The sequence below is a fragment of the Apteryx rowi genome, unplaced genomic scaffold (assembly GCF_003343035.1).
Source record: "Apteryx rowi isolate R43461 unplaced genomic scaffold, aptRow1 scaffold_88, whole genome shotgun sequence".
NCBI lineage: Eukaryota > Metazoa > Chordata > Aves > Apterygiformes > Apterygidae > Apteryx > Apteryx rowi.
In genome coordinates, this window is record NW_020451182.1 from 723,688 (window position 1) to 738,094 (window position 14,407).

The window sequence follows — 14,407 nt, forward strand, 5'->3', positions numbered from 1 at the left end:
ACCTTTTCTCATACAGTTTCATTCTGTTTGCTTTGGAAGTGTGTATTGGGAGTCTTTGAAGATATTTATTTGAGCATGCCATTATTTTCAGCCTTTATTTTTTTTCTTTTTTCTTGGGGACTATGGGAAATTTGCAATTTAAAATGAAAGAGAAGGTCAATGGCACAAATCTTATCAGGTGCCCAACTAGCTATCACTGAACCACTGTTAATTAAATTTAAATCTTAACTGTATGTCTTAGCTCAAGATTTTGAGATATTATAGTAAGCTATTTTTGAACAGAAAATAAAACTTTAGGAGGTCTGTGCAATTGTACATTGTGCAGCAAGACCCTGCTGGTTTTTCACTTTATTCCCCAGCAAATAAAATAACTCTGCTGTCTTGCCTACTGTAATGAGGCGTTCCCAATCTTCAGAGTAAACCTACTGCTGTTGGTGACAGCAGCTGCCTGTGTGAAGGTGGTGTTCAGCCTCGAGGGCAGAGCTTATGTATTGGCTTTAGATACCCTGGGGTACCATGCTAACGGTAAATGTGAGGGGACTCCTTTCCTAGAGGTTTAACAGCTGCTATGGCGATGTATTAACTAGAGGATGATGTGCTCCCCTTCCATGTGTAAGACACAAGGTGGTGAGTTATATCTGGCCCCAAAACTAAACTACTTGTAATTCCCTTGCAGCTTCTTAAGTAAGGAGAGTTCAGACTTGGCATTTGGCAGGCTTGGAAGGAGAAGGTGCTTTATTCTCACCCTGCCACCAACAGCTGATAGACAGACCCAGTTTTATGGGTCTTCCCTGACATAGGCTGTGTAGTGTGTCAAGTGTAGTGCAGTGAAGCAAGAACTCTGAGAGCTCCTGGGTTTGTTCCTTGATCACTATCTGGTTTTCGCTGGCTCTCAAAAAGGAGCACCAGTTTAGAGCCTTCTCATTAAGAATTTCCTGTCTCCATTTTGAAAGGTTTTGTAAAGGCTCAGACAGCTCTGAATTCATTTGGAATTGTGGGTGCTTAGTACCTTTGAAATGATTGATTTGTTGAGATTTATAAGAATTCCTCATATATCTGTAAATGGAAGTAATTGCACATTTACTTCAGAGGTCTTGAGAGATTCACTATCTAACATTTGCAGAATCACCAACTCCACTGTTTTATTTAGGCTGGGAGTTTGCTTAAAAATAATAGTAAAAAAGAACCTTCTGAGGTCAAAAAGTAAATTGCAAAAATCTCTCCAAAAAGGGTTTTCATCTTTTATGATCTGATTTTGCAGTGTATGACCTTCAGGAGTTGTTTTTGTGGTTCTCTGAGGTGGCACAGAGCTGTAGGAAAAGACTGGCCCAGCTTCCCTTGAAAAAACAAATTGACCTTCACTCAGTGTCAGATCAGACTCGCAATGGATTTTTCTTCCATTTGCCATTTTGATAAGTCTGGGCTTCAGTGATAGATAAGGATTTACTGGTTGTATCACTTGCATATTTCTGTTTCTCTCATCTTTGTCTTGCTCCGCTGTGATAGGGATGATATGGGAGTCGTTGCATGGAAGTTTTATTCACTTTTTAAGTCAGCATTTGGCAACTATCAAAAGCTCTGGGTTTGTATGATTATCTCACCACACTGGGACTTGTTGCGACATGCAATAACGGGAAAGAATGTGGTTGTGGTTTATGCTTGAATTTATGTAAGTATGTGAAAATGTGTGTAAATTTACAATAGCCTGTTTTTTGTCAGAGGATGTCAGCAATGATGTGTTTCTAAGATCTTTTTAAACTTATAGAGTGTTGATTTAATGGAATATACTGCACATTAAAAATGCTTTTTCTTCACAGTAAGTATAATACATTCTCCTTGTTTCCTTTACTTCTGTAGGAGTCTGGAGCACCCATTCTTACAGATGATGTCAGCTTGCAAGTATTTATGGATCATCTGAAGAAACTTGCTGTCTCTAGTGCTGCCTGAGATTCTGCTGTGAATTAAAGGCACGGATAAGCTGGAGCCATATTTCATCTTTTTCTCCTTCACCCTTTTCCATGTCTCTCTTGACAGAATGCTCTGATATGCACAAGCTGCCTGACTAAATGTAAAACAGTGTTGTTTTCAAAGAAAAGCTTTTGTTATCAGCAAATGTCTTAATGTAAACTGCAGTGTGTAAAAAAGACAGGTAGTAGATTAAATTAGATTAAAATTAGAGGAAAAAGAACAGTCATTTTGGTTACCATAATACTATAATTACATTGAAAACTTTTATAACAACTTTGAAATGTGATTTCTCCTTCCTTTTTAAATGGTTGAGGCTGATTCTGCTTTGCACTACAGAGGCACATTGAACAATAAAGAAAATCTTTGGTGACACCAGGTTTTCCAGACTGCCATATGACTACTTTTGTTTACTCAGTTTGAGCAAGAAGTGGACAAAGAAGCAACAAAAAACATATAACTGTAATATTAACTCTCTCCTCTGACTTAGTCTGCCAGAATTTTTTTTCTGCAATGATCCGTTATTGTTCATGTGCTGGTTGTTTTAGGACTATTTAATTTCTAGTATTTCCTCTTCCCTTTCACCCTACTTGATTCTTTGGGAGCAGAGTTTTTCTTACTCTCTATGTAAAGAATTTGAATAGAAAAAAGTAAAAAAACCCTGTTATTGTGCAAAGTTCAGAATCCATATGCTGTATTTTTGACAGAAGCATCTATTATCAGAAAAACAGTAACAGATGAATATGTTCAAAAATTAATATTTTTAGCTTGAGCTAAGAGAAACCATACACTACCAAAATGAACTGACTAGAAGTACAGCTTTTGATTTTTGTCTATGAGTATACTTTTAAAAAAATATATTTACCTTTTTTGATAATGCCTTACAATGTCATTACACTAATGCATGACACTACACATACACTTTTTGTTTCTGCTTCCTTTTTGTTATGAATTCAACAGGCTGCCGTTCTTATTGAAACAGTATTATATAGAATATGCTGTAATTAATTTGATACTTAGTTCATACCTGATTTTTTGGGGTAAATTAATAGGCTTTCCCATTTACTTTTTGAAGTTTACACGTGCAACAGATGTTTACATAGGTAATATGACATTTTGACAAGTAAAGATGTGAAATGTATCGGATAATACAAAATTGTGCCAAGCCTGAAGCGAGGAAGGGAGAGAATGTTTGGACATAGGAAATTCAATCATATATTGATGTGATAAGCATGAGGGTTTTTTTTTTCTCTGTTTGTCTATAAATTCTGGGAAACTTGATTAAATCAATAGCTCTCCGTTTCTTTTATCTAAATGAGATTGAACTCCATTTACCTCAATACAAATAAAATATATGTTTTTCTCTCATTTTTTGTATTTATTGTGCTGATTTTCTGTCAGTGCTTGAAATGAAATGTGGAAATAAAGCTGGTAATGATATAATTCAGAATAACTTCACATCTTTTATTCATGTAGTGATTGGCATCAAACTTGTTWAACTTCCAGAGAGATACTGCACTGCTTACATTAATGGCAATTTAGGAAATAAAAATTCAGAACCCTCTTGCCTTTGTTTCATTTTAGCTAATAAACAGCTTTTAAAAAAAAAATTCTCATAACACTAAATATGTCTGATCTGCTTGGCAGTTAAATACCTTTTGACTAATGAATCAGTTTGACTAATGAATCAGTCTCTTGTCACCAAATCATGTTAATGGATTTTTTTTTTTTTTTGGCATTTATAATTTGTCCATTAAATCCTATGCTTTCCTTCCTACCCTTTAACCAACTTTCAGTCTGTAATGGGTTCTTTCATCCAGTCCTTTGGCAAATTTAGCTTTTTCATTCTCTGGAATTTTAGGTGTTTAACATTGTCAAAGGCTTTTTGAAAATCCAAATATGTATTACCTTTATCTTCCTGCTTATTGACCCCTTCCAAGGGCACTGGCTAGTTAGTGAGGCAGGATTTCTCTTCACAGAAAGCATGCTGACTCTTTCGCAAAAGCCCATGACTATCTGTGAGCTCAGAAGTCTTGTTCTTTATTATAGACTCTGCCATCTAACCAGGGATGGAGATCAGACTCAGCAGACTGTCATTTGCAGGATTCCCCCAGCAGCCCCTTTTGTGCAGGAGAGGGACATTGGCAGCAGTGAGCATGTGTTGTGTAATGATAGTTACACCCCTCAGCTAGCAATTCTGCTTTTCCATGTTTTAGTTCCTCCAGAACTCTTGGATGAATGCCATCCAGTCCTGGTGACTTACTAATATCTCATTTATCTGTTTGGTTTAATACTGCTTGTACATTTACATATAATTGATATAGCTCATCTGACCTATCTGCTGCAAAGAGTGCATTGGAAGTGGTAACCTCCCCCATGCCTTCAGTAGTAAGGACTTCACTGAACTTCTCTGTGGCTTCATCATTCCTGAGTGCCCCTTTTATTCTTTTGCCATCAAGCAGTCCCACTGATTCCCTAGCAGCTTTCCTTCTTCTGATCATGTTTAAAGATTTTTTGACTATTAGGTTGAACATCTTATGTAAGGTACTTTTCAGTTTTAGCTCCCTTAATTTCCTTTTAACATTTGATGAGAATGTATAGGAGATGCAGCTATTTCAGGGCTCATGTCTGTAGGACATGATGGCAACCCCCAGTTGTTTGCTGGATGAGAGAGTCCTGTTATGTTTGTTGCAATCAGGACTAAAAGAGTTTTGCTATAGCACTAAGGAAAAATGATGTATTTTGTTTCAAATACAGTTTTGGCAACATTGATGTGAACTGTGATTTTCTTCTACAGCTCAGTGTGATGTTGTAAATACTGCTGAACTCTTGTGCATGGAATTTAAAAAACAGTAATGGGTAAATTAAACATGAGGATGTCTTATTTACAATAGATCTTATATATGATTGCTGAAGTTTCATGGCAGACAATTAAGACAGATGCATCCTAAAATTGATGCTGGGACTGATGGGCAGAACCATGAATGGCCTAAATAGATTATCTTGCTTTTTTAAATATTTGCACTCTCTCTACAACACTTGTGTTGGATTTCACAGTGAAAATTTCTTGTTTAGAGGTTGTCCAGATTTGGTGCAATTGATTGCATTTTCCACAGGAACTTAAAATGTCTTTTCCAGTTTCTTGGGAAGTAGGCTGTTTATTATGATTGAGAATTGTTGATATTTAAATCAATAGTATGTTCTAGGTTTGTGCTACAGGAGAAAATGGTTTAAAAATGATAAATTGCTGGCTGTTTGTTGTCCTTGCTAGCATCTGTGTTACCTAGGTTTCTTGGTGAAGAGGTATTACTAAGATGCAATATCCATGACACTGCTGTCTTATCATAAGGGTTGACCTATTTAACTATGATTGGAAGCCTTGCAATGATTTCTTTAAATGTTTGGTTTTGGTTGGACACAGATTGGAAATCAGAGGGAAAGTTGGTCAAATCTCCTTGTGAAAAAAACCTAGAGATTTTTAACCCTCTGCCTTGGACTAAGAAGTAGCCTTCTGCAGGAAAAGAGATAGAACTGGTTTGCTGACTGGCTGCTCTGTTAAGGACAGGAAAGTTGAAGACTGAAAACTATCAGTGGGCAATGAGAGGCAGGGGAGCGAGGAACCAGGTGCTCTCTTCTCTGCTTTGTTAGGCAGGCTGTGATTTTTAGAACAGTACAAAATCTGTTTGTGATATAAACCTCCTCGCTGGACATGTGTGCCTGAAGCATTGCTGTCTGGGGAGTATATTTGTCTCAGAGGGCAACAGGGGTGAATCTGAAACTAATGTTTTTGCCAGGCTCATGACATCAGACTGAGGCTCACAGCAATGTAACAGCCATTCATATTCAATGGGGAAACTTTATTTCTGTCACTACATCCTATAGAAAAGCACAGTGGGATTGGCAGTCCTTGCACAGTGTCTGATCTATGAAGCACACACTTCTAGCCTGCTGCCTTTATCTCAAGAAGACATGACAACTTTTCAGGCCATATGTGCTGCTCAAGCACCTGAATTTTTCTTCTCTACCGATTGACTTAAGTCCCATTCTTACAGTCTATTTAATATCTCCACAAGCTCTCCATATATTTGGACCAGCCTGCAACACAGAGCTGCTATCACTATGTCAGCTCTTCTTATGTGAACAGGAAGAAAATCCCAAAGCTTTGGGGTGGTATAGTTTGGATCATCCTGAGTTATAAAATGGTGCCTGATGTTTGTCTAGTCGTACATTCCTGGTAGACTCGGTTGTAACTGTCCTGCAGTGGTCCTGATGGCTTTCCTCACTTTCTGCAGCATGGGCAAATGAATAAAGCCTATCTTGGGTGCAAAAGCTTCTTGTAGGGTCACCTAGGGAGCCATGACAAGCATTGCTTTGGCACAGTCCTTCTGCACTCATATGCTGTCCCCTAATGCCATCATCCGTGACCTCTTTTTCATTTTCCTTCCTGCTACAGTGCAGTTATTGTTGGGTTACTGTTGGGTGGTTGTACCTTTGCATGGCTACCTTTCTCATAGTTGCTAATAGGAAATATACTTTTTTAACTGTACAGGATTTCTGCTTTTTTTGCCGTTAAAAACAAGTTATTTTTCATAAGTCTTTTTTTTTTTTAAAGCATAGTGAAAATATGTGTAATCTAAGTTCCCTCTCTATATTTACATATGTATTTGTTTTTAAGCCTCTTTATTGGATTATGTCCTCAAAGGCATAGTTGGTCTCTTACTACTAGTATGTTGAAGATTAGGTAAAAGTTTGTGAGAGCTGCCCTTCATTCAGGAAAAGTAATAGGATTTAAGCTCTATTTGGAGTAAGCCATTTAGAGCATTAGGAGCCATCACCTAAAACATGGGCCATTTAAAGGACTGGGCAGAAACAGCTGTATTGGCAAAGTGTTCTTTCTGGGTACTGGCTTGAAGTGGAAAGGAATAGGCAAAACAAAATTGTCAGAAGGCCAAGCAGAGAGCAAGAAACTGCCTGAACTTGGAAATGTAATCCAAGAAAAACAGAGAAGAGAAAGCTTTTTGGAATGAACAATGTTGGTCCAGTATTTACTGTGACCCAGAAATGCAATACAAGAAGCTTGGAACTGAGCAAAGAATTTACCTTCTCTCTGATTCCTGCTATTATCAAGAAAACAGAATGGTATCTTTATTCTTTATAATGAACAGGACTGTACAAGGAATTTCAGTGTCAATGTTGCCTTTTAGAAAAAAAACCCTACGAGACCCCAAATATTGCCTAACTGATCCTTTAAAAGCACTAAAGTACATCCAAGATGGGAAAAACTGTCTCCTTCTACTTGCTACTTGTAGCTTTTCTGTAGTTAAAGGGTAGTCTCTGACTTGAAAATAGAAGGAAAGTTTTGTCTAAAATGCTTCGGAAATTGAAAGTAAAATTTCTTTTAATCAACAATGACAGAAATGGTTTTTTTTTATTTCTGTCATTATAGTGTAGGATATGGTGCATGCTGAAAATGTGGTCACACCAATGGTTTCAGAAAGAACAAGTGCTGGGAACATTACCGTGTAGTGTGCATCCTTTCTGCATAGGACACAGGAGAGTAATTCTTTTTTTTTTTTTTTTTTTTAAAGACCCCTGCATTATTCCAAATATAGACCGCATCGTCCTCTTGTCAAATCATCTCTTCTCCTGTGTTAGAAGGAGGAAGGCAAAGACACACTCCTAACCGATGCTAGGCAGAAAAAGATTCAAAGCATCTAATCAGCTTGGGAGTTCTGTATGGAGAGGCCAAGCCAAAGGCTGCCTGGGGCCAGTGAGCAGGGAAATGCTGTTGTCTTGATGCAAAGGTGGCTCACTCAACCATACTGTTTTGGTTTGCAAGCTGTAGGAGGTAGGCAGTCACAAGAGAGGGGAACTGAAAATATCTGTCCTGTGAGTGGTGAGTGGTTAAGAGATTGCTATGGGGAATACCCACCCCTAACCAGGGGAAAAGACAAAGGTTGGTAAAACCCGGCAGCATGTAGGGGCCACCTCACGAGCAAAGGGAGAGCATATATCTGTTGGGTGCTGTAGCCAGTCCTTGAACTCCATGAAAGGTCTTTAATTGAAGGCATTTGAAGGCCTATGCATAAAAGCCTCAAAGCTTGAGGTGTTTCTGACTGATCATGAGGACCAGACTCCTTGCCCACCATCTAAGGATCCTGGAAAAAAGGCAGGAACAGGTCCTGATGATGCTCTGCTCTTTCCTGGGTCAGGCAGGCAGCAAGCCTCTGCCACTTTGTTTCTTGCTCTCTGTGAGTTGCTGCTGGTAAATGCCTAGACTTGGCCTCTCCTCTCCCCTCCAGTTTGCAGGTCTGAGACTGGCACAGCTGGTATATTAAGGTCCTTTGGAAGTACTTTACACTAGTTGAATCCATGTTACATTACACTGCCTCATAGTGTTTTTTGAAGAGTTGGAGGGTTTTTTTAGCTACTCTCTGTGTTTGATCTTTCCTATCTTTTAATGCCACCTGTCAATGATTTGTTTTCCCCTTGCTGTACAAGGGGAAAAGGTAGTGGATTGTTAACCTTAGACTGTCATCTCCTGCTTGGATGGGATAACAGACACAGATTTAACAAGCTCAACCCAAAAGCTGAAGTTAAATTGCTTAAAGGCATGTGTGTTTGAGTGGAATTAGAAACACTGTCAAGATGGATTCCTAGAGCCTCAAGGCTTGGTCTGTGAGACTGACATTGGTGAGTGGTCCCGTGGGTGCTTCCAACACACATTAGCATGTTTGGAAAATCATATGTCCCAATATTTCCTCTTTTCTACGGTTAAAAATAATGGTAAATAAACAGTGACCAGGATCCTATCCTGTTCTTCTACAAAATCTGAGGAAGACAATTTCATTATCCCTTGTCAGGTTGTGAAACGCAATAGAGCTGAGCTCAGTTTAACTTTTGGCATTTTGGGTTCATACAAAAGTTAAATGTTACATGAAAGCCAATGAGGCTGAACGGAACAGATGGAAAAATTAATGAAGCTGTTGCTCTGCTCTGAATTTAATGTAAAAGCTTATTTAAAATAGCAGATTGTGCCTAATAGTGCAAGCTCTTGTCCAAAGAAAGGACTGTGATACTAACAGATAAACAATGAAATTGATGTACATAAATTGATTTTGGCAAGAATGAAGCAAAATAATCACTGCATACTTTAAACAATGGAGGCTGTCACCACCACCTGCAGGTTGTCCATCCCATATGTCTTTCCATCCTGTTCCATGGCTTTCTGGAGGTGTCCGGTTCCTGGCACACTTGCCATGAAGTGGGGTAAGAGTTTGTTTGGAAGCTAATGCATGTGGAGGGAGCAGTAGGGCTTTCCTAGAGAGAAATATCTGCATGTGTCATGTGTGTGCCATCAGCCTAATGCACTGAGGCTGTGCTCATTCTGGGGATATTTCTCTGACTAGGCAATGGCCAAAGTCCTATATAAGTTATTAGAAAGTCCTGTATAACTTATTCCTCACATATCTGAGGAAGCACAGGCATGGCAGCTGTGTAATTCTCTCCTCTTTTCCTTAATGCTGGGAACAGAAAACCACTCAGGGCTACTCGGCCGCTTGCAAAATGTGTATAAACATGCTATCAGGGTACCTTGGAACCATAATATTTGTTCAGATGGGGTGGAAATGACATGGGGATACATTCTGAGGTCCCTGAACATATACTCTTCCCTCTAGATTAGACCTCATTCATCTTCAACCTTGAGAGAGAAACTCAGTAACTCACAGAGTTACTCAAGGACCACAGTTCATAGTTGACAAATAGCACATGGAACTGTATTGGTAAATAAAAATTTAAGAGGAGCACATAGCCATGTATGAAAAAACTGAAGCTAGGCAGAGACCAAAAAAAGGTTGTGCGACACTGAATTGGTATGAAGTAACCCATTAAATTAAGTCAGTACCAAACAAGAGATCATCTTTCTAGGATTCAGCTATGAGCTGCTTTTTGGCTGGCTCTTCTGCATATTGGTGACTGGTACCCTCTTCACTGTTTTCTGTATTAGCACTGACAAGTTTGAACTCTGATTTGATATGAGCCTTGCAAGACCCTATCCTAAGATATCCTAACAGCACTGCCATGGAAGAGTGACTTTTCTTCTGCTAGCTATGTCAGTATTGCAGGACAGCTTGAAATACTAATTGAAGCATGTGGAGGGTTTTATAGAACAATTCTAATCTGTAGACATGTCACACATGGCTAATGAAGTAGTGTATAAGTGGTTTGTAGCACTGTCGATCTTTATTCATTCTGGAGCAAGTGTTTTTTTGTTAGCACTGCTCTTTAGAAGGATTTGCATTGAATTCTTTCGCGAAAACAGATGACAAGTTGATAGGTGGTCAAAATATTACTTTCTGCATCTTTTTGGTATGCTATGCAAGCAGCTAAAAGGGTAGTGAATGACTCGCAGATCCCTTTTGTTGTTACCACAGTTACTGTCTGTGCGGCAGCCCAGCTGCTAAGCCCAGGTTGTGTTTGTCCAGGAGGAAAGTGGGTATAGAAGGAAGGCTGTAAGGAGAGGCAGCAACAGCCACCCCCACTGGCGGCCACAGGGTCAAATGGGACTATTAATTGCTGCAGACCTTATGATTTCAAGCAATGCTGCCAGTCTACTTCAGATCAAAATGTGACCCTCGCATATGAATTTCCATATTATGTCCTCTCATTCTAAATATTTATGCACTGCACTGAGAGAAAAATAGCCCAGATATTAGCTCTAGCACTGTGCCTTGAGCAATACTACAACATGAGAGGACATAAACTCTCATTTCAGACTTGCTCCTGCTCCCCTGCAGAAGGTGGAGGAAAAGGAAGATGACACTCTTTAAATGATGGCACCAAACAAAATAATGGGACTTTTTGTTCCTGTAACAGCAGAAAACTAGAGAGCTAAGCAGATGCAGAGCTTAGCAGAATGTATATTTTTTCCTTTAAATAATGAGGATTTTATCACAGACTTGAAGCTAAAATTGATTGCAGAAGATAGAGTGTTTTTTGCTGGAAAGAGAGATTGCCATCAGAACTAATCCCCCACAACTGTAATTGTAAAACAGACTTATCTTTGTGCCTCTGTGCATGAACTGCCAGCCACAGCAAATATTTTAACATCTATTGCAGAACTAGTACCTTCCTTACAAAAATGCAAGATGAAACTTAAATTGTGTCACAGGGAAAACAGCAGGAGAGATCGAAGGTATTTGGCAATGTCTGGGGTTCTCTGCAATAACAAGGAATTTTAAGTGAAATGTCCAGGTGATAGGAGGAAGTTGGCTACATCAAATGAAAGAAAATCAGACCTGGTATCTTGGTAGTCCCTGCCAATCTAATCAGAGGAGAAAAATCCTTGCCAGCTTCCAAACAGGAAGCTGACTTAACCCTGAATACCAGCAAGACACCGTAGCTTTCATTTCTCTAGGCACACAAGTTTGGCATCCTAGAGCAGCTACGGTTAGTGGCTGTTTCCAAGGAAAGCAAAAATGTCCCAGAAGTGAAGCTGTGCAGAGTGGGTGGAGGAAAAGATCACCGCAGCCTTTGCAGAACAAGGTATGCAGTATATGCACTGCAAACAAATCCTTACTCCATTCTGTTTTCTGATTTTTTTGCCCATCAAAAGTTAAATCAAGCCAAGTACACTCTGATTTCTATTTTTATAATTTGGCTGACTAAAATGGAAAAGGTGCTTTTACTGCATAAATATTCTGCTGTTACTTCCTTTCCTTGGGAATAACTGAAATTGCTTTTCTCTGTACTTATCAAGTGTGTTAGTCATATGTTGACAGGATGCTTTTGAGCAGGGATGCAGAAAATGTTATGGTTGCATCTTCCAGACTGAGGCGATGCTTTAAGTGACTTAATAACCTCTTCCTGGCTAAGGGATGTGAATGAATTTTCTTTGAGAAAGAGAGAGTATACCTCTGATAGATAATAGTAGAAAACAAGACAGATTTAATAATTGCATGTAATCTATCAAGACCGCAGCATAAAGAATCCCATTACCGTATCTGTTCCTTTCAACTTAAAAATGAATTGAAAATTCACAAATTTAAGAGTGGGTCCTTGCACAGGCTGCTTGTTATCCAGCAGAATTGTAGTCCAAGTCCGAATAGTCCCATAGGCTGCAGGAGATGGACTGCGATTCCTCTTCTCCAAGTGCGAAACTGTGTCTTTGTGGCACTGTGTAAACTACATGTATAAACTCATTAGAGAATATTTCCTGTTTTTAATTGAAAAGATAACATGCGGGCAGAACACTTTCAAAGGCTAAACCACCTTAATCAGAGTGAACTGAAAGCAGATTAAACAAAAATTAAATTGTTCTCTGTGCATAAGTACCTGAGATACATGAAGTGACAAGTCTTCTTAGTAGGTCAGTTGCATCTGAATGAAAATTACCCTTTGTCCTATTTAAGCAATGTGTATAAATAAATCCGGATTTATTTTTGAGAGGATATAATTGGTAATGGATGATATAATACTACTCTAAGCAGAACTTGAAACATCTTGGAGTTATTCTGGATAGAATAAATAGGACATCTATTTTTGTCAGATTTCTGCAGCATGTTAACCTCAGACACAACTGATCTTATTTGCAAATACAAATACGTATTATTCAAAATATATATTATTCAAAATACTTGCACTTTACAACAGGCAGTTTCCATGTTCTTACAAAAAGAGGAGACTACTTTTATGGACTCTGCCTCCAATCTATGAAGAAATGAAATCATTTACTTTTGTGCAGTGATCCCAACAAAATAAATGGTTATTTTGCTCTATGTGGAATCAGATGTTCATGCTAAAGTGCCACAGGAACAGAGCTTTGGTTAAAGAGAGGCATTATCTTCTGAGAAGTATATCAGTATTTAATGCTAACAGATAAGCCCTGTCACACTTTGGCTGCAATTCCATGTTTTTGTAGGATTCTTACTTCTTCATGTTTCCTCTCATTACTGCTTGCCAGACATTATTCTTACCTCCAGTTTGCCAACAGAGCCATTTTGTGGCTTCACTTCATACCTGATCAGTGAAAGGAAAGGAGTGGATGGAGGCAGCAGCAGTAGAAAATAGTAATATGGATTTGCAGCTTCCAAGTGACTGGGAATATTTTAATCACTGGCATTATCTTTGGCAAACCTTAAGAGGGCAGTAACTGCATAAGCCTTCAGGCCTGATTCTGACTCCAAGTACACTGGTTACTGGTGTAACCAAGTCTCTTTGATAATCTCTCTTTCACACTGGTGTAAGTGTGGTCCAAATCAGTGTAGGATCTGAGTTAAATTCACTTCCATTTAGAAAAGCACAGTAATATTTTATTTTTCTCTTTTGCATTGCTTAAACTTTTATGATAAAAATAATAATGACAACCCTTTAAAGTAAACCACCTGCCATAAACATTTTTGACATTTTAAGAACTGATCTAGAAAGAAGAGCTACAAATAACTGATCTAAAATATTTTAATGGAATAAGCAGAAGCTTTCCTAAATGTAACAAAACAGTTTCTTTTAAAAAGGTGAACTTGTAAGAACAAATGTGCACAAATAAACACAGGAGAGGAAATTCAGCAGAAAGATCATCCTTTGGTCCCCATCATCTAAAAAGAACACAAAATAAGCAGAAACTAAATACACAGCCACTGATTTGTATGTATCTTTTTTCATTTGTAAAAGGAGAAAAGCTGTGTGGGGTTGACTAAAGGAAATTAGATGTGTTATATCTATTGAGCTGGACAAAGACTTGCCCAAAACATTCATCATACTGGAACTAATGTAAGAAAACAATTATCTTGGGGGTGTAAGATGTCCAGAATAAAACTTGTTATGTTAGGAATTTTAAGTGTTGAATGAATGCTTCTGATAACTCCAGAATCCTTTACTAACTTCAAGAAAAAAGTCATGGTGTATACAGGGAATTATTAGTTCACAGTACAAGAGGACACTTGCACCTAATCACTGTCCTAACCACTATAGAAATGAGTAAAACAGTTCTGCAGAAAACTTGGCCAGGAACTGTAGCAAGACAGGAAACAGATAAGACAGGCAAACCTGAGTGAGGAGGTCCAAAGTATCAGGAAAGAGAGGCAAATGGTCTCGGAAGGTTGGAGCAGTCACAGATGCCTTTACAGATGAGTGAAGATACTTGTGAATTGTTGGCATTGCAGCAGAAGCTTTTACAATGATAAAACTCGTGGCTTTGATGTTGAGGGATGCTGACAGTTGTATATTATATTCACTGCTCTCCCCTTGTCCCCATAGCAAGTGATTTCATTATAGAAGGTAATCAGATCTGTCAGGCATGATCTGCCCTTGTAAATCCATGCTCACTGCTCCTCACTGCCTTCGTGTCCTTCATGTGTTTGGAAATGGATCCCAAGAAGATGTGCTGCATGATCTTTCTCGAGACTGAGTTGAAGCTCGTCAGGGTTTAGTTGCTCTGATCTTC

At 38.6% G+C, this 14,407-nt stretch overlaps 1 protein-coding gene across 6 annotated transcripts in view; it reads left to right on the plus strand.

Moving 5' to 3' along the window:
* Nucleotides 1-3,408, plus strand: part of SEC23A (Sec23 homolog A, coat complex II component) — a 31,924-nt gene extending 28,516 nt beyond the window's left edge. For all 6 annotated transcript variants that reach the window (XM_026090814.1, XM_026090816.1, XM_026090815.1 and 3 more), the window contains one exon: nt 1,858-3,408. In XM_026090814.1, the coding sequence (XP_025946599.1) occupies nt 1,858-1,947 (90 nt within the window). In that variant the 3' untranslated portion in view covers nt 1,948-3,408. The remainder of the gene's footprint in view (nt 1-1,857) is intronic.
* The last annotated feature ends 10,999 nt before the right edge of the window (nt 3,409-14,407 follow it).